The sequence below is a fragment of the Cherax quadricarinatus genome, chromosome 46 (genome assembly GCF_038502225.1).
Source record: "Cherax quadricarinatus isolate ZL_2023a chromosome 46, ASM3850222v1, whole genome shotgun sequence".
Classification (NCBI taxonomy): domain Eukaryota; kingdom Metazoa; phylum Arthropoda; class Malacostraca; order Decapoda; family Parastacidae; genus Cherax; species Cherax quadricarinatus.
In genome coordinates, this window is record NC_091337.1 from 12,643,546 (window position 1) to 12,669,309 (window position 25,764).

General features: G+C 42.0%; 1 protein-coding gene across 2 annotated transcripts; it reads right to left on the bottom strand.

The window, feature by feature from the left end:
• Positions 1–1,414: 1,414 nt before the first annotated feature.
• On the bottom strand, positions 1,415–25,209 carry asun (integrator complex subunit 13 asun). 2 transcript variants are annotated; one of them, XM_070094546.1, is made up of 2 exons: positions 24,742–25,209; positions 1,415–3,659 (listed from the first exon to the last, which is right to left on the bottom strand). In XM_070094546.1, the coding sequence occupies exons 1-2, from the start codon at positions 24,957–24,959 to the stop codon at positions 1,781–1,783; spliced, it is 2,097 nt and encodes a 698-aa protein (XP_069950647.1). In that variant the 5' UTR covers positions 24,960–25,209; the 3' UTR covers positions 1,415–1,780. The 2 variants fall into 2 exon arrangements, with proteins under 2 accessions (XP_069950647.1, XP_069950648.1); XM_070094547.1 differs by lacking the exon at positions 24,742–25,209 and adding an exon at positions 22,880–22,991.
• Positions 25,210–25,764: the final 555 nt, after the last annotated feature.

Sequence of the window (25,764 nt, forward strand, 5' to 3'; positions counted from 1 at the left end):
TACATTAGATCCCCCTCTGCACCCAAGAGAGCCCTCTGTACAGCCAACAGTGCAGATGCTATGTGGAACCTGGCCATATCCCTACTCTTCATGCCAGTAAACCTGTAATCCAGGATAGCAACCTCATATCCGCCAAGCCACCTCTGCGGATAAAGGAGAGGGCAACTGGAAATCTGCTACAAGACATACCTCCATTGGCCACCACCTGCCAGAGCCAACAGGCAGCCTCCAGAGATACACCTGTCACCTGAAGGACATCCTTAGCCACCCCCTGGAACTGGAGGAGGATTGGGACATCCCTAGATGATCCAGACTCCACGGCAAACAATGCCATCACCAAGGATCTCAATGGAATGAGATGGATAATGACACCCTTTCTCCAACCTAGGAGCTAGAAGCTCAGAGGGAAAGACCCCAAAGGCCAAAAGCAGGAAAGGGAGGGGGGGGGAGGGATGGGGAAAGAAGGGATGGGAAGGATGGGCTAGGGAAACGGGGATGGGAGTAGTTAGGTTTGGTCGGAAGACCAAAAGGTCTAATTCCTCAGACCAAAAGCCTCTTCACTGTGCAAAAGAGCCTGCTTTGAAGAGGTGCAGTGCAGGCAGTATGAGTCTTGCTCACAGAAGTCAGGTGCCAAGGTAGCAATGTAGATGCTACAGTACTTAACCTACAGGAAAAGGACAACATGTAGAAGAACACTGAATGCAAGTGTCTAGACTACATCCTTCTCATGTGCTGTAACTTTTATGAGGTATTCATCCTCTCAAGGAAGATTCCTTGATATTGGTGAGGGGCTCTTGATCCAAGGCATTGGACATGTGCTCCCCTTCCTTGGACTGAACATGAATGCCTATCACTCCTCCAAGCACTGTATGATTCCTACAGTTTAGCACTCCCCATGAATATTATCTAATTTAATCAAAGGTTCCTAGAAGCCAAGGAGGGGCTCTTGATCCAAGAAACTGGGGCTGCATTCCCCTTCCTTGTAATGAACCTGAATGCCTTTCATATACCCTAAGCACTGTATAACCCCTATAGGTTTAGTAATCCCCTTATTAATATAATAATACATGATATTCCTGTTGTACAGTTTCAATTTGCATGTAGTTTTCCAGACACTTCCCCATGTCAATGAAGCCCCTACTGCTGCTTAAATATCTAAAACTGCTTGATACAAGCTAAAGCTTTAATGATGATCTAATATAAATTAAAAAGGAAAAGAACAAATACTACACCTTTTTGCACTGAATACCCCTCAAGGGAGGTTCCTTGACACTAGTGAGGGGCTCTTGATCTAGGGAATTGGACTGTGCTCCAGTTTCCTGAATTAGCCTGAATACCTTCCATCTTCCCGTCCACAGGCGCTGTATAATCCTATGGGTTTAGCGCTTCCCCATGATTATAATAATAATAATAATTCACACTGAATATTTTATTTATATACACAATAATATTATGGGACTGATTTACTCTTAGCAGAGTAAATATGGTACAGAACTATACTTTTAAAAATTAAGAGAATTTTTTTTCTTGTTCATCTGGCACAATTCTGTAGGTCAACAACTGTCACAAGCAGGTACAGTATTAAAAATTTCCTGTATTTTATACAAAGTGTAAAGATGACTTTTAAAAATACAAAAGTGAAGCACTGAACTTTTGCATCTACAGTACATATAGATATTTTTAATATTTCAGTATCATATTTTCTTTCTAGAATTTAATGACATACAATATACAGTATTTGAACTGAATAGTAATAAACTATTATACATACATGCAATATTTAGGTAGTTTTCTTCCGAGATCCCTCATCTTTATCTTTGTCTTTCTGTAGGCTTACATATAACTTTGTGACATTATCCTCTGCTTTAAGCCTACCTTGGAATTCCAAACATCGTCGAGATTGCTCAGAGGCTACTTTGTTCTCCCATAGAGTAAGAAGGCTAACACCACTACTGCGGCCCATGGGTGCTAGTGGAGGTGGTGCAGTTCGTCTACGTTTGCTATCTGGAATAGGCAACTCTGCAGGTGTATGTTTTGTGCCAGAACTCAGATTAAAGTCTGCTTTCTCTCTCTCTGTCATGTAGTTGTAGTCATCAAGTTCTTTCAGAGCCTGATCAATATCAACTTTGTCATCACCTTTATATTCTGGGGTTTCTACCTTGTTATGGCATTCCATAAAACATTCAAGTACTTTTTCATGATCAGCAGAATGAAGGTGAAGTTGTAGATATTGCTCTAATTCTGTCCAAACTACTCTGTACTGGTCCTCCCGTTTCATGCCTTTTCCACGTTGCCCAGCCATAGGAGATGGCAATGGGTCACCTCGAGCCTCCATGCTCATTAAGCAGAGAATCACTTGTTTACATTCAATGACTTCAGCTTCAGTAAGTGTCTCCTTCAGCATTAAAGTGGTGAGTGGTTCAATCTGTGACCCTAAAGTGAAGAGAGATGTAGTGGAAAGTGTAATTGGCCAGTACTTTGTATGCCTACTTAACTGTTCTCGACTTTTTTCTAGTGGTGTAGTATTATCATCACTTTCTAATGCAGAGTCTGGATAAGGTGCTAATCTGTTTGCTTTAATAAGCTCTCCAAAATCAGGAATCCTATAGTCAGTAACACGACCACCACATCCTTCACTAATAGATGGAGGATCTTCTAGTATGCTTCTTGATGTATACATTGTATGGATATAAATATCACCACCATGGCAGGCCAACATATGAGATATTACTTTGCTTCCTGACTTCCGTGGCATTTCAAGCATTACCCAACGTCCATTCAGCAAAAAATTTGTAAGGCATGAGGATGGTCTGCTGTTAACATCAACAGATGTGATTCTATAGGCAGAAGAGCAGTGCTGGAGTTCTATGCTGGCATTACTGCGAGGGGTACACCATTTTAGTGTCACTGTTTCATAGTCGGTACCCTCACGATAAGTTTTCAAATGTGCTGTTTCTGCTGGTATTCCCTTGAGAATGGCTGCATGAGCAGCAGCAGGGTGAAACAACTCTACATCATAATTAGCTGATGAACTAGCATTTTGTTCCTCTTTCATAGGTATACCTGTTACAGTAGTGGAGGCCAAATCATAATGCTTAAGTACAAGGTTACAGAGTTTAGGTGCCAAAGCTGTACCTCCCTGAATATTAGTAAGTTCACAGGACATTATAGTAGAAACATCTGGCCAAGATCTGCGTGGTATTGGACAACCTGGACCTTCCGGCCACAGGTTCAGAAGAACAAGATCACAGTGATTAATAGCCATCAAGTTGTCTGTTGAAGCAGCAATCTTGTTCAAATGTAAAAGAGTATCATGGAATTTTTCCTTTAAAGTTTTTACTTCCTCTTCACAATCTACTTTTGTCACTAGTATAATTCTTCCTTTATTAAGGACCTTTGTTGCATTCTCCGTAAGAGAAGTTCTTTTCTCATGCTGAATAGCAGATGGCTCTGTCAAGGCTTCAATGGCAGCTCTCAGACCTTTCAAGAGATCAAGTTTCCCAACTCCTACATTTTTTGCTGGCCCAAGCATCATAAATGCATTCATCAAATTCGTAAGGCTCTGGTCCTCAAGATTCCAAGAAGAGAGTTTGTGAGTAGTCTTGTCAACTGCTATAAAACGAATCAGCCTGGTGCCAGGAAAGATGTCCCAAACGATCCTGGAAGAAAAGATACCATTATATAAATATGTCAAAATACTAAATTTTTCTGAATTAAAACCCTATTGAAGTACAGTATGCAAACAGATTTCACACTTTCATGAATGTAACAAACTATGTAAACAATGTGTTATGTGGATTATCCTAGGTTTGCACCCACATAGTACAGTATCTTGTTTACACAAATTTTTAACATTGTAAAATGCAATAATTATTTTAAGAAGAGAGAAAATATAAAGCCGATATTAGTCACCCACGAAAAAACTAGTTTTAGTGTTGAATGATCACCATAGGTTTAAAGCTTTTTACGATAATGATATTAATAATAATAATAATAATAATAATAATTAGTAATAATGACTTTCTGGCCACTAATACAGCAATATTGTTTGACATTAGTATTTGATGTATTTTTCTGAAAATAAGTTATTATAATAAAAAAGAAGCACTAAATGTACAGCTGAAAATAATAATAATAATAATAACAATAACAAGAGAGAAGGAGGGGTCATCCTGGGAAGGGTTGGAGGGAGGGAGGGATGTAAAGGAGGTTCCAAGTGCCAGGAGGTTGAACTACTAACATGTTGGCTTGTGTAACCATGATAGATCAGAGTGAGTAGAGGCAAGTGGTTTTTATGACTTGATGTGCTGTTGAAGGGATTTGGGGGAACTAATTAGCCAGTACTCCTGAGGCAGTGTGAGAATTTCTACATTTTGGGCTATCTGGTTGGAAGGGGGCCTAGGAGACTGTTTTGATGCAGCATTATTATTATTATTACTATTTTTTATTTAGGGGCTTCTGAAGACTGAGGGAATTTTGGGGGGTTGTAGGCCTCCCTTTGGTGCCATCCCTACTGCACTCAGAGGATAAAGGAAGCTGCAGTTTAGAGGCTCATCTGAATTGTGATGTCTGTGTGCTTCTGGCAAGACAGCAATTGAATGAATGATGATGAATGAGTTTCCTCTTTTTTGGGGGGTTTACCCTGTCTTGGTGGGAGATGCCCAGTGGAATAAAATATAACTAATAATAATAATAATATTAATAAAATACACAGCCTTATAAATTAATACATACTTTTTTCAGTTATAAATTATTTCCCCCTAGTATCTTTTTTGTGTTTATCATTTATTATCTCTTGTACAATTAGCACCTTCTATGACACCATATTAGCATGTAGAATTTTGAGATTTTGCCCAAAAATCAATTTGTGTTAATTCTTACTATATGCCCACAAAAATCAATAAGAGCATTACAGAATTTATTCATTTATTTGATATAATACTAATTATAAATTGATGAGGGAAAAAAGGTGAGTGGTGCATTGAGGTATATGTGGAGTCAAAAAACGTTATCTATGGAGGCAAAGAAGGGAATGTATGAAAGTATAGTAGTACCAACACTCTTATATGGATGTGAAGCTTGGGTGGTAAATGCAGCAGCGAGGAGGCGGTTGGAGGCAGTGGAGATGTCCTGTCTAAGGGCAATGTGTGGTGTAAATATTATGCAGAAAATTCGGAGTGTGGAAATTAGGAGAAGGTGTGGAGTTAATAAAAGCATTAGTCAGAGGGCAGAAGAGGGGTTGTTGAGGTGGTTTGGTCATTTAGAGAGAATGGATCAAAGTAGAATGACATGGAAAGCATATAAATCTATAGGGGAAGGAAGGAGGGGTAGGGGTCGTCCTCGAAAGGGTTGGAAAGAGGGGGTAAAGAAGGTTTTGTGGGCGAGGGGCTTGGACTTCCAGCAAGCGTGCATGAGCGTGTTAGATAGGAGTGAATGGAGATGAATGATACTTGGGACCTGACGATCTGTTGGAGTGTGAGCAGGGTAATATTTAGTGAAGGGATTCAGGGAAACCAGTTATTTTCATATAGTCGGACTTGAGTCCTGGAAATGGGAAGTACAATGCCTGCACTTTAAAGGAGGGGTTTGGGATATTGGCAGTTTGGAGGGATATGTTGTGTATCTTTATACGTACAGTGGTCCCTCGTTGTTCGTAATTAATCCGTTCCTGGAGCCGTTACTATAAACGAAATTTACGATTTACGAATCAATTTTCCCCATAAGAAATAATGTAAATACAATTAATCCATTCCTGACACCCAGAAGTATTAAAACAAAAAAAATTTTAACATGAAATATGCATGTAGTACATAAACAATACAATGGGAAATGATGAATGAAACATTAACAGCATAACACTTACCTTTATTGGAGATTCTTCTTAGTGTATGGGAGACTGGAGGAGGAGAGAGAGTGGATTGTTTATAGTTTGGAAGGGGAATCCCCTTCCATCAACACCTCAGGTACCATTTGCTTTTCTGGGGTTGCTTCTCTTCTCTGTTTCTTAATGCCACTAGGACCACCTTGAGAGTCACTGGAGTCCTGTCTCACAAAATAACTGTGGAGAGAGCTCTGTTTCTGGCGTCTCTTTAACACTTCCCTAAAATGGCCCAAGACTTTGTCACTGTACATGTTGCCAACCTGGCTTGCAACAACCTTGTTATGGTGATGTTTCTCCATAAAGCTTTCCATCTTACCCCACATAGTAAAAATCTCTTTAATTTCTGAAGAAGGCACCTTCTTCCATCTCTCTTCCTCCTCCTCTGCAGCAAGATTCTGAGCTGCGATGTGTTGCTCCTCCTGCTGAAGCTCTTGCAGCTCCTCAGTGGTGAGCTCTTCATTGTGGTCTTCCACCAATTCTTCCACATCCTCCAAACTCACATCCAACCCCATGGAACTCCCCAGTGCCACAATTGATTTTACAACAGACATAGGCTCATTAGGGTCAGTCCCAAATTCTTCAAAATCCCTCTTGTTGACACAATCTGGCCACAATTTTCTCCAGGCAGAGTTCAAAGTCCTGGTAGTCACTCCCTCCCAAGCCATACCTATAAGGGTTATGCAGTGGAGGATGCTGAAGTGTTCTCTCCAAAATTCCCTTAGGGTCAAGTGAGTGTCTGTGGTCACAGTCAAGCACCTGTGAAACATTGCTTTTGTGTAGAGTTTTTTAAAGTTTGCAATAACCTGCTGGTCTATGGGTTGGAGGAGAGGAGTGGTATTCGGGGGCAAGAACTTTACTGTGATGAACCCAAACTCCTCGAAAATTAGGTCATCCAAGTTTGGAGGATGAGCAGGTGCATTGACCATTACTAGCAGGCACTTGAGATCCAATTTCTTTTCCAGGAGATACTCCTTCACACTAGGGCCAAACACTTCATTGAACCACTCGACGAAAATTTCCCTCGTGACCCATGCCTTACTATTAGATTTCCAAAACACACACAATTTACTCTTCATAACATTGTTTTTCCTGAACACTCTGGGATTTTCAGAATGGTACACTAGTAATGGCTTCACTTTGAAATCCCCACTAGCATTAGCACAGAACATTAGCGTCAGCCTGTCTTTCATAGGCTTGTGTCCTGGCATTGCCTTTTCCTCTTGTGTAATGAAGGTCCTCTTTGGCATTTTCTTCCAAAAGAGGCCTGTTTCGTCACAATTGAACACTTGTTCAGGTTTCAGTCCTTCAGCCTCTATGTACTCCTGGAATTCATGCACATATTTTTCAGCTGCCTTGTGGTCTGAACTGGCAGCGTCACCATGCCTTACCACACTGTGTATGTTTACCTGGAGTTTACCTGGAGAGAGTTCCGGGGGTCAACGCCCCCGCGGCCCGGTCTGAGACCAGGCCTCCTGGTGGATCAGAGCCTGATCAACCAGGCTGTTGCTGCTGGCTGCACGCAAACCAACATACGAGCCACAGCCCGGCTGATCCCGAACTGACTTTAGGTGCTTGTCCAGTGCCAGCTTGAAGACTGCCAGGGGTCTGTTGGTAATCCCCCTTATGTGTGCTGGGAGGCAGTTGAACAGTCTCGGGCCCCTGACACTTATTGTATGGTCTCTTAACGTGCTAGTGACACCCCTGCTTTTCATTGGGGGGATGGTGCATCGTCTGCCAAGTCTTTTGTTTTCGTAGTGGGTGATTTTCATGTGCAAGTTCGGTACTAGTCCCTCTAGGATTTTCCAGGTGTATATAATCATGTATCTCTCCCTCCTGCGTTCCAGGGAATACAGGTTTAGGAACCTCAAGCGCTCCCAATAATTGAGGTGTTTTATCTCCGTTATGCGCGCCGTGAAAGTTCTCTGTACATTTTCTAGGTCGGCAATTTCACCTGCCTTGAAAGGTGCTGTTAGTGTGCAGCAATATTCCAGCCTAGATAGAACAAGTGACCTGAAGAGTGTCATCATGGGCTTGGCCTCCCTAGTTTTGAAGGTTCTCATTATCCATCCTGTCATTTTTCTAGCAGATGCGATTGATACAATGTTATGGTCCTTGAAGGTGAGATCCTCCGACATGATCACTCCCAGGTCTTTGACGTTGGTGTTTCGCTCTATTTTGTGGCCAGAATTTGTTTTGTACTCTGATGAAGATTTAATTTCCTCATGTTTACCATATCTGAGTAATTGAAATTTCTCATCGTTGAACTTCATATTGTTTTCTGCAGCCCACTGAAAGATTTGGTTGATGTCTGCCTGGAGCTTTGCAGTGTCTGCAATGGAAGACACTGTCATGCAGATTCGGATGTCATCTGCAAAGGAAGACACGGTGCTGTGGCTGACATCCTTGTCTATGTCGGATATAAGGATGAGGAACAAGATGGGAGCGAGTACTGTGCCTTGTGGAACAGAGCTTTTCACCGTAGCTGCCTCGGACTTTACTCTGTTGACGACTACTCTCTGTGTTCTGTTAGTGAGGAAATTATAGATCCATCGACCGACTTTTCCTGTTATTCCTTTAGCACGCATTTTGTGCGCTATTACGCCATGGTCACACTTGTCGAAGGCTTTTGCAAAGTCTGTATATATTACATCTGCATTCTTTTTGTCTTCTAGTGCATTTAGGACCTTGTCGTAGTGGTCCAATAGTTGAGACAGACAGGAGCGACCTGTTCTAAACCCATGTTGCCCTGGGTTGTGTAACTGATGGGTTTCTAGATGCGTGGTGATCTTGCTTCTTAGGACCCTTTCAAAGATTTTTATGATATGGGATGTTAGTGCTATTGGTCTGTAGTTCTTTGCTGTTGCTTTACTGCCCCCTTTGTGGAGTGGGGCTATGTCTGTTGTTTTTAGTAACTGTGGGACGACCCCCGTGTCCATGCTCCCTCTCCATAGGATGGAAAAGGCTCGTGATAGGGGCTTCTTGCAGTTCTTGATGAACACAGAGTTCCATGAGTCTGGCCCTGGGGCAGAGTGCATGGGCATGTCATTTATCGCCTGTTCGAAGTCATTTGGCGTCAGGATAACATCGGATAGGCTTGTGTTAATCAAATTTTGTGGCTCTCTCATAAAAAATTCATTTTGATCTTCGACTCTCAGTCTGGTTAGCGGCTTGCTAAAAACTGAGTCATATTGGGACTTGAGTAGCTCACTCATTTCCTTGTTGTCATCTGTGTAGGACCCATCTTGTTTAAGTAGGGGCCCAATACTGGACGTTGTTCTCGATTTTGATTTGGCATAGGAGAAGAAATACTTTGGGTTTCTTTCGATTTCATTTATGGCTTTTAGTTCTTCCCGCGATTCCTGACTCCTAAAGGATTCTTTTAGCTTAAGTTCGATGCTTGCTATTTCTCTGACCAGTGTCTCCCTACGCATTTCAGATATATTGACCTCTTTTAGCCGCTCTGTTATTCTTTTCCGTCGCCTGTAAAGGGAGCGCCTGTCTCTTTCTGTTTTACATCTACTCCTCCTTTTTCTTAGAGGAATAAGCCTTGTGCATACATCGAGTGCTACCGAGTTAATCTGTTCTAGGCATAAGTTGGGGTCTGTGTTGCTTAGTATATCTTCCCAGCTTATATCGGTTAGGACTTGGTTTACTTGGTCCCACTTTATGTTTTTGTTATTGAAGTTGAATTTGGTGAATGCTCCCTCGTGACTAATCTCATTATGTCAGTCTGGGGCTCCGCGCATACATGACTGAACCTCAATTATGTTGTGATCTGAGTATATTGTTTTTGATATGGTGATATTTCTTATCAGATCATCATTGTTAGTGAAGATGAGGTCTAGTGTATTCTCCAGTCTAGTAGGCTCTATTATTTGCTGGTTTAAATTGAATTTTGTGCAGAGATTTAAAAGCTCGCGTGAGTGTGAGTTTTCATCAGAGCCGCCTCCTGGTGTTATTACTGCAAAAATATTATTTGCTATATTCCTCCATTTTAGGTGCCTTAAGTTGAAATCCCCCAGGAGCAAGATGTTGGGTGCAGGAGCTGGAAGGTTTTCCAGACAGTGGTCAATTTTTAACAGCTGTTCCTGGAATTGCTGGGATGTTGCATCCGGAGGCTTGTAGACTATCACAATGACTAGGTTTTGGTTCTCGACCTTTACTGCTAAAACTTCCACTACATCATTTGAGGCATTTAGCAGTTCTGTGCAAACAAGTGACTCTGCAATGTACAGGCCAACCCCCCCCCTTTTGCCTGTTCACTCTGTCACATCTGTATAGGTTGTAACCTGGGATCCATATTTCGTTGTCCAAGTGATCCTTTATGTGGGTCTCAGTGAAAGCCGCGAACATTGCCTTTGCCTCTGCAAGCAGTCCACGGATGAAAGGTATTTTGTTGTTTGTTGCTGGCTTTAGACCCTGTATATTTGCAAAGAAGAATGTTATCGGACTGGTGGTATTGTTGGTACTGGGGGGGGATTTTTTTTCCGGCATTAGTATCTGTATCTGTTGGTTTGGAGTGGAGGCCATCGACTGTGGTTCCACTCCAGGAATGACTGGATTTGGTGTACGATTTCTGCCATTTCCTGCCAGGTTTTTTTTCCTTCCTGGCACTAAAAAACCTCTCCCTCTTGAGTGGCTGTGGCTACCCAGGTTTTCCCATGGCCTGGATGTTTTGTATCTTTTTGTCCCCTTTAGATGGTATGCCTGGCAATTTAAGTTATAGCACAGTCCTTCCTGTACTGAAGAGGTACACAGTTCAGGGTGAAAAAGCTTACAGGAAGGGAGTTTGCATTTTCCTGTTGTCATATGGGCATGGCATTTCCTAGGGTGGTCATAGTTGCACGTCCCATCTGTTTTTCCAGATTTCCCATGCCAGCAGATACCGAGTGCATAGTATGTGCACAGGCTTGGTTTCCGTTTGCCTTGGGTTTCTGTGACTGTATTCCCTGTTGGTGCATGTTTCCCTGTCTTACTTCTATCCTCCCTAGCACCAACAATGGAGCTCCCACCATTTGTTTTTGGTAATATATCCTCACTATTGATAGTGGAGTCCTCTTGTTTGCTATTTCCTGCGGTATTTCTAGTTTGCAATATTGGTTTTATCTTATCTTTGACTACACTTGTTTCCCTACTATGGCTCCTGTCCCCTATGCGGTCATTCATATGTATTCCTTCCTGCGTATAATTCCCGACTACCTGGACAAAATCTCCAGCTTCACCATTACTGTCTCCCAGGACAGCATCTCCAGCTTCCCCATTACTGTCTCCCAGGACAGCATCTCCAGCTTCACCATTACTGTCTCCCAGGACAGCACCTCCAGCTTCACCATTACTGTCTCCCAGGACAGCACCTCCAGCTTCCCCATTACTGTCTCCCAGGACAGCACTATCAGCCCCCCATTTACTGACTACCAGGACATCATCTCCAGCCTTACAGTTTCTGACTACATGGCCAGTATCAAGGGCAGTACCATTCAGCCCGGACTTTTTATGTTCCCATCTGTTGTAGAAAGCTTCCAGGTTTTCTATGAAAGCAGCTTTGATGTTGACCTCTTTTAATACCCTTGTGATTTTAGTCCACAGATTTATCTCATTTGGGCATACCCAAAAACACTTCCCTGTTTTAATACTGCTTGTAGCTAGTTCTTGGATATCTGCACAAGGGGCGTGACACCAATTTCCACAGAAATGACAATTTATGCATGTGGAAGCCCGTTTGTTTGACTGACCACAGACTACACACAGCTTCATAATGATTTGAATGGTTGATTTACTGCAATTCTACTAGCAACCTCTTGAATATTCTATTAATAACCTGCTAGGTGGTGCACAACGAAACCGTTTGAAACCAGTCCAGGGTTCGGACCAGTCAAGGGTTCGGACCAGTCTATCTGATCTGATCAGTGGGTCACTTATTTAAACCATACTGGTCGGTGATTTGAGCTAACACATGAAGGATCTACTGGAAATTATCTACCCGAGTAATGTCAGTACGGTTCTTAAATCTCTCAAACCAGCCTTTGCTGGCCTTAAATTCACTCACTTCACCACTATTTGCAGGCAATTTCTTTACCAAATCTTCATGCAACTGCCTAGCCTTTTCACAAATAAACGAAGTCATAAGAGTATCTCCTGCTAATTGTTTCTCATTTATCCACACCATTAATAACTTCTCAACCTCTTCCAGTACTGGTGATCTCATTTTTGTCAGCATAGTTACTCCCTTTGCAACAACAGCATCCTTTATTTCATTTTTCTTGGCCACTATGAAACATAAGGTTGTGTAGGGTTTCTTATACATCCTGGACAGTTCGGCCACACTTGTACCACTTTCATATTGTTCAATGATGGTTTTCTTAAATTCAATCGTATTTCTCACCTTCTTTACCACAGGCTTGGCACTAGGAGCTTTCTTTGGAGCCATGGTAGCTTATTTAGTACTTGCAAGCACTAAAATAAATGGGATATTATGAAATATTTCGCTGGAGCACGTGAGGGGACCTTCGCTCACTGGTAAACAATGCCAAACTGGCTGCCGCCCTGGCTCACGCCGTGGGTACGCGTCCCGGACAAATTATGACTCGCGAGTCAACCTATGAAAAGCGAGTCCATGTTTATACGAAAATACCTCTATGATTGGCGAATTTTACGATTGCCGGGAACTACGAAAAGCGGGGGACCACTGTATATGCTTCTAAACTGTTGTATTCTGAGCACCTCTGCAAAAACAGTGATAATGTGTGAGTGTGGTGAAAGTGTTGAATGATGATGAAAGTATTTTCTTTTTGGGGATTTTCTTTCTTTTTTGGGTCACCCTGCCTCGGTGGGTGACGGCCGACTTGTTAAAAAAAAAAAAATTGATTTTAAGGTGTGTAGATTGTTAGGTTGCTAAGTTAGTTTTAAGATAAGAGATTCTGTGGGCTCAGCTCCTGGACCAGCAAGGAACAATGTTTTGTGTTAGGTGCACACATTGTACGGCTGGCTAACTTCATAAGCCTTACTCAGGCTCTAAATATCTTACTTCACCCCCAACACCACTTATGATAAGATTTCATTCGGATTTTTAACCCTGCAGGGTTAGCCACCCAGGATAACCCAAGAAAGGTAGTGCAACATCAAGGACTGTCTGTCTAATTTCCATTGGGGTCCTCAATCTTGTCCCCCAGGATGCGACCCACACCAGCCAACTAACACCCAGGTACCTACTTGCTGCTTGGTGAACAGGACAACAGATGTAAGGAAACGCTTCAAAATGTTTTTACCCCACCGGGAATTAAACCTGGACCCTCTGGGGTCACCTGTCAACTTATGAGAAGTGCAATGTTAGTTCATGCATAGATAGCTCGTGTTTCAGTGGTAACTTCTTTATGTCACAAACAAAGAACCTGGGTTCCAGCCTCGGAAGATGGAAATGTAGGGCATGTTTCTTTATGCCTGCTGCCCCTGTTCACCTAGTAGCAAATAGGTTTCTTTGATTTCAATCAGGAGAGTTCTAAGCCTGTAGGGGTCATATGGTCCCTGGGGAATGGAAGGCATTCAGGTTTGAGCCAGAGATACATATACATACAGTAGAACCCCGAATATCGGCCATAACTCGTTCCAGAGGTTGGCCTAAATTCAAAGCAATATACAATTAATCCATTCCAGACACCCAAAAATAATAAAAAAATACATTTTTTAAAAATTAATTATAGTTTTACTTACACAAAACAATGAGAACTAAATGAAATAAATAAATGATCATTTAAATCACTATTATACAGTGGACCCCCGGTTCGCAAAGTCATCGGTATCCAATAAATTCGGTATCCGAAGCATTATATCGCTAAAAATTTGCCTCGGTTCCTATTACAAAACCCGGTATGCAATACGATTCATACGAGACGTGTCCACGTGTGGCCTGAACTGCCCCGTGTGTGCCAGTGTTTACAAGCCAGCCAGTGTGCTCGCATCTAAGGATACATTCGGTACATTCCATATTGTGGAAAAAGACACTTATGTACAGTTCAGGACATTTATTAAAGGAAATGTTTCGCCATGAGTGGCTTCTTCAGTCCTGATACAGAGAAAACTAAGAAAATGCATATATATAGTGGCAGGAGTCAGATGAGGTGATGCGTGGGTAGAGGTGGTAGGAGTAGTAGTAGTAGTGGAACTAAGGAGGTGAGGCTAGAGAGGGACCTGCTGACATCATGTAACAGCACTAATCATTAGTGCATTGAAGCTGCACTAATCACTGTCAGTAACATTATAAAGCAAAAATCCGGTAGTTACAGTATTTCAAAATTACTAATCAAGAGGATATTACCCATCCTGGGAACTGCTGTTACATGATGTCAGCAGGTCCCTCTCTAGCCTCACCTCCTTAGTTCCACTACTACTACTACTACTACTACTACTACTACCTACTACCACCTCTACCCACGTGTCACTTCATCTGACTCCTGCCACTATATACAGTGGACCCTCGCCTAACGTTGGCATCACATAACGTTAAATCCGCCTAGCGATACATTTTAATGCAAATTTTTTGCCTCGCCTAGCGCTAAAAAACTCGCTCAACATGATTCGTCCGAGACGCGTCAATGTGCGGCCTGAGCCAGCCTCACTTGTTCCGCCGGTGGCATTGTTTACAAGCCAGGGTGGCCGATTGCATACATACATTCAATACATTTTGTATTATTCCATTGTTTAAAGTGCTTGTAACTGCTAAATAAGCCACCATGGGCCCAAAGAAAGCTTCTAGTGCCAATCCTGTGGTAAAAAGGGTGATAAATACTATCATACCACAGTCAGCTGCTGCTGCACCACAGTCAGCTGTTGCTGGACCAGTCAGCTGTTGCTGGATCAGTCAGCTGTTGCTGCACCACGGTCAGCTGTTGCTGGACCAGTCAGCTGCTGCTGCACCACGGTCAGCTGTTGCTGGACCAGTCAGCTGTTGCTGGATCAGTCAGCTGCTGCTGCACCATGGTCAGCTGTTGCTGGACCAGTCAGCTGTTGCTGGATCAGTCAGCTGCTGCTGCACCGCGGTCAGCTGCTGTTGCACCACCATCAGCTGTTGCTGGATCAGTCAGCTGCTGCTGCACCACGGTCAGCTGCAGCTGCACCACAGTCAGCTGTTGCTCCACCACAGTCAGCTGTTGCTGCACCACCATCAGCTGTACTACTCAAAGATGTGGAGAGTGTTTTGTTGGTGTGGCTTAACGTGAAACAATTACCGAGAAACGATTAACCCCAGAGGGTTAGCCACCCAGGATAACCCAAGAAAGTCAGTGCATCATCGAGGATTGTCTAATTTATTTCCATTGGGGTCCTTAATCTTGTCCCCCAGGATGCGACCCACAACAGTCAACTAACACCCAGGTGAACAGGAGAAAATGCCTGGAACTAGTGCTCATATTGGAGAATTTAAGGCCAACAAAGGTTGATTTGAGAGATTTAAGAATTGTAGTGGCATACACAATGCAATAAGGCATGGCGAAGCTGAAAAATTCATCCCCCAACAAGTGTTCAATTGTGACGAAACAGGCCTGTTCTGGAAGAAAATGCCAAACAGGACCTACATTACTCAGGAGGAAAAGGCACTCCTAGGACACAAGCCTATGAAAGACAGGCTAACTCTCATGTTTTATTGTAATACTAGTGGGGATTGCAAAGTGAAGTCTTTACTGGTGTATCACTCTGAAAATCCCAGTGTTCAAGAAAAACAGTGTCTCATCACTCATCAATACTCTTCAATAAAGGTGTTATTTTAACATTTATTTATGTAGTTATTGTGCATGTCTTATTGTTTTCTTTGTAGGGAAATGTATATTTCATGAAAAAAAAAAAATTTTTTTAATACTTTTGGCTGTCTGGAACGGATTAATTGGATTTCCATTATTTCTTATGGGGAAAATTAACTCGGCTAACGATAATTTCAGCTAACGATGAGCTCTCAGGAACGGATTAATATCGTTAGGCGAGAGTCCACTGTATACTGTATGCGTTTTCTTAGTTTTCTCTGTATTAGGACTGAAGAAGCCACTCGTGGCGAAACGTTTCTTTTAATAAATGTCCTGAACTGTACATAAGTGTCTTTTTCCACATCTTGTCGGTATCACCATACCATTTCCCCACATTCCATATTATCCATATTATCACTATTTTTGGTGCTTGTTTCTGCAAAATAAGTCACCATGGGCCCCAAGAAAGCTTCTAGTGCCAACCTATCGAGACCAAGGGTGCTAATGACTATTGAAATGAAGAAAGAGATAATTGCAAAGTATGAAAGTGGAGTGCGTGTGTCGGACCTGGCCAAGTTGTATAGTAAATCCCAATCAACCATCTCTACTATATTGAGCAGGAAAACGGCAATCAAGGAAGCTGTTCTTGCAAAAGGTGCAACTGTGATTACAAAACAGCGATCGCAAGTGTTAGAAAATGCTGAGAGACTGTTACTGGTGTGGATAAATGAAAAACAGATAGCAGGAGATAGCATCTCTCAAGCGATCATTTGTGAAAAGGCTAGGCAGTTGCACGAGGATTTAATTAGAAAAATACCTGCAACTAGTGGTGATGTGAGTGAATTTAGGCCAGCAAAGGTTGGTTTGAAAGATTTAAGAATCGTAGTGGCATACGTAGTGTGATTAGGCATGGTGAGGCTGCCATTTCAGACCAAAAAGCAGCTGAAAAATATGTGCATGAATTCAAGGAGTTGAATTCAAGATATGTTGTGCGACAGAAGTCCAGTGACTCTCAAGCTGGTCCTAGTGGCATTAAAAGAAGAAGGGAAGTAACCCTGGAAAAGGACTTACTACCTAAAGTCCTAATGGAGGGGGATTTCCCTTCGAAACATTAAAAACTTCGACACTCTCCACTCCTCCCATCCCATCAATCATCACCAGATCATCATTAAAGGTAAGTGTCAATTATTCTATTGTGATTATTCCATTGTTATTATTGTTATTGTAATTATTCTATTGCATTAAACTTAATATTTCATGTGGTAAAAGCTTTTTTTTTCATACTTTTGGGTGTCTTGCACGTATTGATTTGATTTCCATTATTTCTTATGGGGAAAATTTATTTGCTTTCCAATAATTTTGCTTTACGATGAGCTCTCAGGAACGGATTAATAACATGAACTGGGGGTCCACTGTACAGTGGACCCTCACATACCGTTGGCATCACATAACGTTAAATCCGCATAGCAATACATTTTATCGCTAAAATTTTGCTTCGCATAGCGCTAAAAAACTCACTCAACGCTGTTCGTCTGAGACACGTCTATGAGCCAGCCTCACATGTTCCGCCGGTGGCATTGTTTACAAGCCAGCCTCCGCGGTAACATCCAAGCATACAATCGGAACATTTCGTATTATTACAGCGTTTTTGGTGATTTCATCTGCAAAATAAGTGACCATGGGCCCCAAGAAAGCTTCTAGTGCCAACCCTACAAGAATAAGGGTGAGAATTACTATAGAGATGAAGAAAGAGATCATTGCTAAGTATGAAAGTGGAGTACGTGTCTCCGAGCTGGCCAGGTTGTATAGTAAACCCCAATCAGCCATCTCTACTATTGTGTCCATAAAAACGGCAATCAAGGAAGCTGTTCTTGCCAAAGGTGCAACTGTGTTTTCGAAACAGAGATCGCAAGTGATAGAAGATGTTGAGAGACTCTTATTGGTGTGGATAAACGAGAAACAGATAACAGGAGATAGCATCTCTCAAGCGATCATAAGTGAAAAGGCTAGGAAGTTGCATGAGGATTTAATTAGAAAAATGCCTGCAACTTGTGATGATGTGAGTGAATTTAAGGCCAGCAAAGGTTGGTTTGAGAGATTTAAGAAGCGCAGTGGCATACATAGTGTGATAAGGCATGGTGAGGCTGCCAGTTCGGACCACAAAGCAGCTGAAAAATATGTGCAGGAATTCAAGGAGTACATAGACAGTGAAGGACTGAAACCTGAACAAGTGTTTAATTGTGACGAAACAGGCCTGTTTTGGAAGAAAATGCCAAGCAGGACCTACATTACTGAAGAGGAAAAGGCACTTCCAGGACATAAGCCTATGAAAGACAGGCTTACTCTGTTAATGTGTGCCAATGCTAGTGGTGATTGCAAAGTGAAGCCTTTATTAGTGTATCACTCTGAAACTCCCAGAGCATTCAGGCAAAAAAATATCCTCAAGGCTAATTTGTGTGTGCTGTGGAGGGCAAACAGTAAGGCATGGGTCACTAGAGACTTTTTCTATGACTGGTTACACCAAGCATTTGCCCCCAATGTGAAAAATTACCTAACTGAAAAGAAATTAGACCTTAAGTGCCTCCTGGTGTTAGACAATGCCCCTGGTCATCCTACAGACTTGGCAGAGCGACTTTGTGGGGACATGAGCTTCATTAAGGTCAAGTTTTTGCCTCCTAATACCACTCCTCTCCTGCAGCCCATGGACCAGCAGGTTATTGCAAACTTCAAAAAACTGTACACAAAAGCTCTGTTTGAAAGGTGCTTTGTAGTGACCTCAGAAACTCAATGGACTCTAAGAGAGTTTTGGAGAGAGCACTTTAATATCCTCAATTGTGTAAACCTTATAGGTAAGGCTTGGGAGGGAGTGACTAAGAGGACCTTGAACTCTGCTTGGAAAAAACTGTTGCCAGAATGTGTAGACAAAAGGGATTTTGAAGGGTTTGAGGCTAACCCTGGGAGTCCTATGCCAGTTGAGGAATCAATTGTGGCATTGTGGAAGTCCTTGGGGTTGGAGGTTAGTGGGGAGGATGTGGAAGAGTTGGTGGAGGAGGACAATGAAGAACTAACCACTGATGAGCTTCAAGAGCATCTGCAACAGCAAGAGGGCAGACCTGAGGAAACTGCTTCGGAGGAGGGGAGAGAGAAATTGAAGAAGTTGCCTACTTCAAAGATTAAGGAAATCTGTGCAATGTGGCTTGAAGTGCAAACCTTTATGGATGAAAATCACCCTCAGACAGCTGTTGCAAGCCGTGTTGGCAACCTGTACACTGACAGTGTTGTGGACCACTTTAGGAAAGTCATAAAGGAACGAGAGGTACAGACCTCTATGGACAGATATGTTGTGCGACAGAAGTCCAGTGACTCTCAAGCTGGTCCTAGTAGAATTAAAAGAAGAAGGGAAGTAACCCTGTAAAAGGACTTGACACCTCAAGTCCTAATGGAAGGGGATTCCCCTTCTAAACACTAAGACCATCAACACTCTTCCCTCATCCAATCAATCATCACCAGATCTTCAATAAAGGTAAGTGTCATGTAACTGTGCATGTCTTCTTCAGTTTGTATGTATTAAAAATATTTCATGTGGTAAAAATTTTTTTTTTTCATACTTTTGGGTGTCAGGAATGGATTAATTTGATTTCCATTATTTCTTATGGGGAAAATTCATTCGCATAACGATGATTTCGCATAACATTGAGCTCTCAGGAACGGATTAATAGCATTATGCGAGGGTCCACTGTACATGTATACCTTTATTGAAAACTCTTGTTCGCTTATGGAAGACAGGGAGGAGTTTACCTGGAGAGAGTTCCGGGGGTCAACGCCCCCGCGGCCCTGTCTGTGACCAGGCCTCATGGTGGATCAGGGACTGGTCAACCAGGCTGTTACTGCTGGCTGCACGCAATCCAACGTACAAGCCACAGCCCGGCTGGTCAGGTACCGACTTTAGGTGCTTGTCCAGTGCCTGCTTGAAGACAGCCAGGGGTCTATTGGTAATCCCCCTTGTGTGTGCTGGGACGCAGTTGAAGAGTCTTGGCCCCCTAACACTTATTGTGTTGTCTCTTAATGTGCTAGTGACACCCCTGCTTTTCACTGGGGGGATGTTGCATCGTCTACCGAGTCTTTTGCTTTCGTAGAGAGTGATTTTCGTGTGCAAGTTTGGTACTAGTCCCTCTAGGATTTTCAAGGTGTATATAATCATGTATCTCTTCCACCTGCATTCCAGGGAGTACAGGTTCAGGAACTTCAAGCACTCCCAGTAATTGAGGTGTTTTATCTCCGTTATGCATGCCATGAAGGTTCTCTGTACATTTTCTAGGTCAGCAATTTCACCTGCCTTGAAAGGTGCTGTTAGTGTGCAGCAATATTTCAGCCTAGATAGAACAAGCGACCTGAGGAGTGTCATCATGGGCTTGGCATCCCTAGTTTTGAAGGTTCTTATTATCCATCCTGTCATTTTTCTAGCAGATGCGATTGATACAATGTTATGGTCCTTGAAGGTGAGATCCTCCGACATGATCACTCCCAGGTCTTTGGTATTAGTTTTTCGCTCTATTGTGTGACTGGAATTTGTTTTATGCTCTGAAGAAGTTTTAATTTACTCATGTTTACCATACTGTTTTCTGCAGCCCACTGAAAGATTTGGTTGATGTCCGCCTGGAGCCTTGCAGTGTCTGCAATGGAAGACACTGTCATGCAGATTCGGGTGTCATCTGCAAAGGAAGACATGGTGCTGTGGCTGACATCCTTGTCAATGTCAGATATGAGGATGAGAAACAAGATGGGAGCGAGTACTGTGCCTTGTGGAACAGATCTTTTCACCGTAGCCGCCTCAGACTTTACTCTGTTGACTACTACTCTTTCTGTTCTGTTTGTGAGGAAATTATAGATCCATCTACCAACTTTTATTGTTATTCCTTTAGCATGCATTTTGTGCGCTATTATGCCATGGTCACACTTGTCGAAGGCTTCTGCAAAGTCTGTGTAATGATATGGGATGCTAGCGCTATCGGTCTGTAGTTTTTTGCTATTGCTTTACTGCTCCCTTTGTGGAGTGGGACTATGTATGTTGTTTTTAGTAACTGTGGGATGACCCCAGTGTCCATGCTCCCTCTCCATAGGATGTTAAAAGCACGTGATAGGGGCTTCTTGCTGTTCTTGATGAACACTGTGTTCCGTGAGTCCGGCCCTGGGGCAGAGTGCATGGGCATGTCATTTATTGCCTGTTCGAAGACATTTGGCATCAGGATAACATCAGATAGGCTTGTGTTTACCAAATTCTGTGGCTCTCATAAAAAATTCATTTAGATCTTCGACTCTCAGTCTGGTTAGCGGCTTGCTAAAAACTGAGTCATACTGGGACATGAGTAGCTCACTCATTTCCTTGCTGTCATCTGTGTAGGACCCATCTTGTTTAAGTAGGGGCCCAATACTGGATGCTGTTCTCGACTTTGGTTTGGCATAAGAAAAGAAATACTTTGGGTTTCTTTCGATTTCATTTATGGCTTTTAGTTCTTCCCGCAATTCCTGACTCCAATAAGATTCCTTTAGCTTAAGTTCGATGTTTGCCATTTCTCTGACCAGTGTCTCCCTACGCATTGCAGATATATTGGCCTCTTTTAGCCACTCTGTTATTCTTTTCCATCACCTGTAAAGGGAGCACCTGTCTCTTTCTATTTTACATCTACTCCTTTTCTTAAAGGAATATGCCTTGAGCATACATCGAGTGCCACAGAATTAATCTGTTCTAGGCATAAGTTGGGGTCTGTGTTGCTTAGTCTATCTTCCCAGCTGATATCATTTAGGACTTGGTTTACTTGGTCCCACTTTATGTTCTTGTTACTGAAGATGAGTTTGGTGAAGGTTCCCTCATGACAGATCCCATTTTGTCTGTCTGGGGCACTCGATGTTTGCCATTTCTCTGACCAGTGTCTCCCTACACATTGCAGACATATTGGCCTCTTTTAGCCACTCTGTTATTCTTTTCCGTCACCTGTAAAGGGAGCACCTGTCTCTTTCTATTTTACATCTACTCCTTTTCTTAAAGGAATATGCCTTGAGCATACATCGAGTGCCACAGAATTAATCTGTTCTAGGCATAAGTTGGGGTCTGTGTTGCTTAGTCTATCTTCCCAGCTGATATCATTTAGGACTTGGTTTACTTGGTCCCACTTTATGTTCTTGTTACTGAAGATGAATTTGGTGAAGGCTCCCTCATGACAGATCCCATTTTGTCTGTCTGGGGCTCCGTGCATACATGTCTGAACCTGGATTATGTTGTGATCTGACTATATTGTTTTTGATATGATGACATTTCGTATCAGATCATCATTGTTAGTGAAGATGAGGTCCAGTGTATTCTCCAATCTAGTAAGCTCTATTATTTGCTGGTTTAAGTTGAATTTTGTGCAGAGATTTAAAAGCTTTTGTGTGTGTGTGTGTGTGTGTGTGTGTGTGTGTGTGTGTGTGTGTGTGTGTGTGTGTGTGTGTGTGTGTGTGTGGTGTGTGGTGTGTGTGTGTGTGTGTGTGTGTGTGTGTGTGTGTGTGTGTGTGTGTGTGTGTGTGTGTGTGTGTGTTTCTCATCTGAGCTGCCTCCTGGTGTTATCACTGCAACAGGGAGGACTAATTATTGTTTGGAAGGGGAATCCCCCCTACATAAGGACTTCAGATATCAAAGCCCTCTCTGCTACACTCCCTGCATGTCTGCTACATTTCCTGCCTCCCTTCCACACTCCCTCCCTCCATGCTACATTCCCTGCCTCCCTGTTAAACTCCTTTTTGCAACATTAGCTTCCTTGATTTCTACTTTCTTCGTCAGGATGGAAGTGATCGTTAATTTGGATTTCCCATCATCCTGGCAAGTTCTAGCACTTGAACACCACTCATATTTTTCAATAGCTTCTTTCATAAATTCCATCCTGTTTCTCACTTTCTTTACCAAACAGCTGGCACACTGAACTTTCTTTGGACTCACGGTGGCTTATTTCACAATCACACTTAATAAAGAAGCACAAAAACCAATGGATTTTACGGAAATGTTTGGATGAATGCGCAGAGTATATGCTCATTCACCAAGAGACACAGGGAGACTGACTTACCTATGCGCAATGTCCCGTGGAAGGTGGGCTGACGCATATTGATACGGACGATTTATGAGGCACTGGCCAAAATACGGAGCAAAATTTCCACCCAAAAACTGTCCAAATACAAATTGGCCGATAAACACAGCGGCCGATATTCTGGGTTGCACTGTACATGTAAATTCATTTACAGTACTTGGGTCAAGAGTCCTTCACCAGCATCAAGCAGTGAGTGGGAGGGAAGCAGCGAGTGGGTACCCAGGTGTTAGATGACTGTCATAGGTCACATCCCCGGGAAGAGGACTAAAGAACCAAAATAAATATAAGTTACAATGAATAGCTTTCTTTGGTTATCCTTGGTTACTAACCAAGGATAACCAAAGAAACATGAATGCCTCCCATTTCCCCCAAATGTTGTATATATAACCTTTATGGGTTATATATACAACATTTGGGGTATATATAACCCTTATGGGTTATATATACATTTGGGGTATATATAACCCTTATGGGTTATATATACAACATTATATATATAATAATATGCAAACTAAAATTTCACACAAATTATGAGGTAGAAACCTATAGTATATACAATTTTACATTTAGTGTAATATAAATGAAACAAGTCTAAAATTGCTATATCAGAGCATATATAGGAGAACTATGGTAACAAGTCTTAATACACTGCTGCTTTTACAGTAGACTAATTATTATATAACATTACTCCAAAAGTCAGCTATATACATTATGAAGTCTGTACAAATTTTTCTGTGTAGTTTTCTTCTAATTAACAATGAAGTTTATATTTAATACTATATTGCAATATAATGTTTATATTGCATACTGAAAATTGCATACTGAAAATCAGCACCCATATCCAACACATATCAAAAAAAGTATCCAAAACAGTTGGGATCCTCTCCAAGATACGATACTACGTGCCGCAAAATGCCCTTCTCACACTATACCATTCACTCATTTATCCATACTTCACCTATGCTATTTGTGCTTGGAGATCAACTGCAGCAACACAACTAAAGCCAATAATAACTCAACAAAAAGCCACAGTAAGAATAATCACTAAATCCCATCCCTGGCAACCCCCCCACTCTCCATAGATCTAAACTTACTCCCTGTTCAGAACATCCACACTTACTACCGTGCATTCTATATATACAAGACCTTAAATTCCAATATTAACCTTGACCTAAAATGCTTTCTTGATAGTTGTGACAGGACCCACAGGCATAACACCGGACACAAACATCTCTACGACATTCCTCGTGTCCGACTAAACCTTTACGAATATTCAATGTATGTCGAAGGCCCTAAAATCTGGAACACCCTTCCTGAAAACTCTAGAACGGCAGACACATTCATCACCTTCAAAACTACCGTTAGGAAACATCTTATCTCCCTGATAAACCCCGTCAACTAACTACATAAAAACCACCTGGTGGTTCACGCTTACACTCACTTACCTTAATCTTAAAATAATGATTCCTAACTAGTCATAAGTTTGCCTGTGATACTCCAATTGAGAAACTATGTATTGTGCCAAAACAAAAGCATTCACATTGCTAAACTCACAAACTAGTATTTAGTCACTTAGTATTTAGTCAACTTACTCCACAATTTGTAATAATTTAGGGTTAAGAATTAATCTAAGTTTGCCCGAAATACCTAGCCACCATGCTAGGTGTTCTAGTGGCCCCCTCTGTAATTAGTATTTTATTACATGTAAACCACACAATAACCAAAATCTGTAAACCCTGCATTGTAATCCTTATAGAGAATAAACTTTGATTTGATTTATGATTTTAGTTTTATAAATTTATACACTGGTTGCATTAACCACATAATGTAACTGTTATAGGCATATATTCGCAAGTGTTGTAGAGTGCCTGGAGAATGTAGGCAAATCAGGTTGAATGCAATCAAGGGGAAGGATGTGTCAGTTCCTTGGAACAGAAGCATCAGAAGTACCTCCCTAGGAAGGGTGCAGTAATAATCTAAGGAATAAACTGTGCATACTTGGCATATGCCTGACCTGCAGTACTCTGTGATAGCCTCGACAGCACAAGTCCAGAGTGACTTAGTGACAGGCAGCAGAGGTATGAGGTTCATAGGTTGTACCAGAGGCTGACTGTTGCTGCCACTCGAGCTGCGAGACTTACTGAAGCTGTCCATCTCTAACTTCACTCCAGACGACGTGGTTAGCGAATGGTCCATGACAAAAACTGTCTTGTGACTTGTCGGAAAAGTCATTTTTGCCTTGATAACCGTTAGAACATGTACATTAATAAGGTAGAGTTTCTCTTGCTTTTCTTCTGAATACGGTTTCTTCTCCGGATGACTGCACGAGATGCTGTGTGCTCTTGGTTTAAAAAGTCTCCTTCTTCAGGATATGTACAGATTATTTTTCAGAACTCTGCTTGCAACTGTTAAGCTGAGATATATTGTTGTTGTTGTTGGGGTTATGGGTAACGACACTTGTAGGAGCCGTGTAAACTCTACCATAACGACTCCAGGTTCAAGTGCCTCACCAACTCGGAAGGTTAGGTACCGGGTGTTTTTATTCTTTCTTTCTTATATACTGTAGTCAGGTGAGGCGAAGCATCATCATGGGATCTTGATACAAAGAATTCTTCAAAATTTGTCCAATCTTAAGACGAAGACCTACTAGATTTTGCCACCGAAGTGGCTAGTTTATTGTGTACCCCATATCCGTCCTGTGGACGGTAGCGCAAGAGCATATGGATACACAAAAGGCCCAGGAACTAGGCCCTAAAAGGGTTAACAGGTGTACATATAATAATAATATCTTTATTTACTAAAGCTAACCTATGACACTGAGCTTGACTCTATCATCATTACTGATTCTATGTCATCAATGAAGGCTCTTGATTCATATAATGACTCCAACAACATGCTCATTGGAGAAGCCAGGTATAGATACTCAAAAATTAGGGACAAAGGAATTAATGTACAATTGCTATGGATCCCATCACACATTGGATTACTCCTTCATGATAAAGTTGATATGTTAGCCAAGAAGAGTACCCAGAAGGAG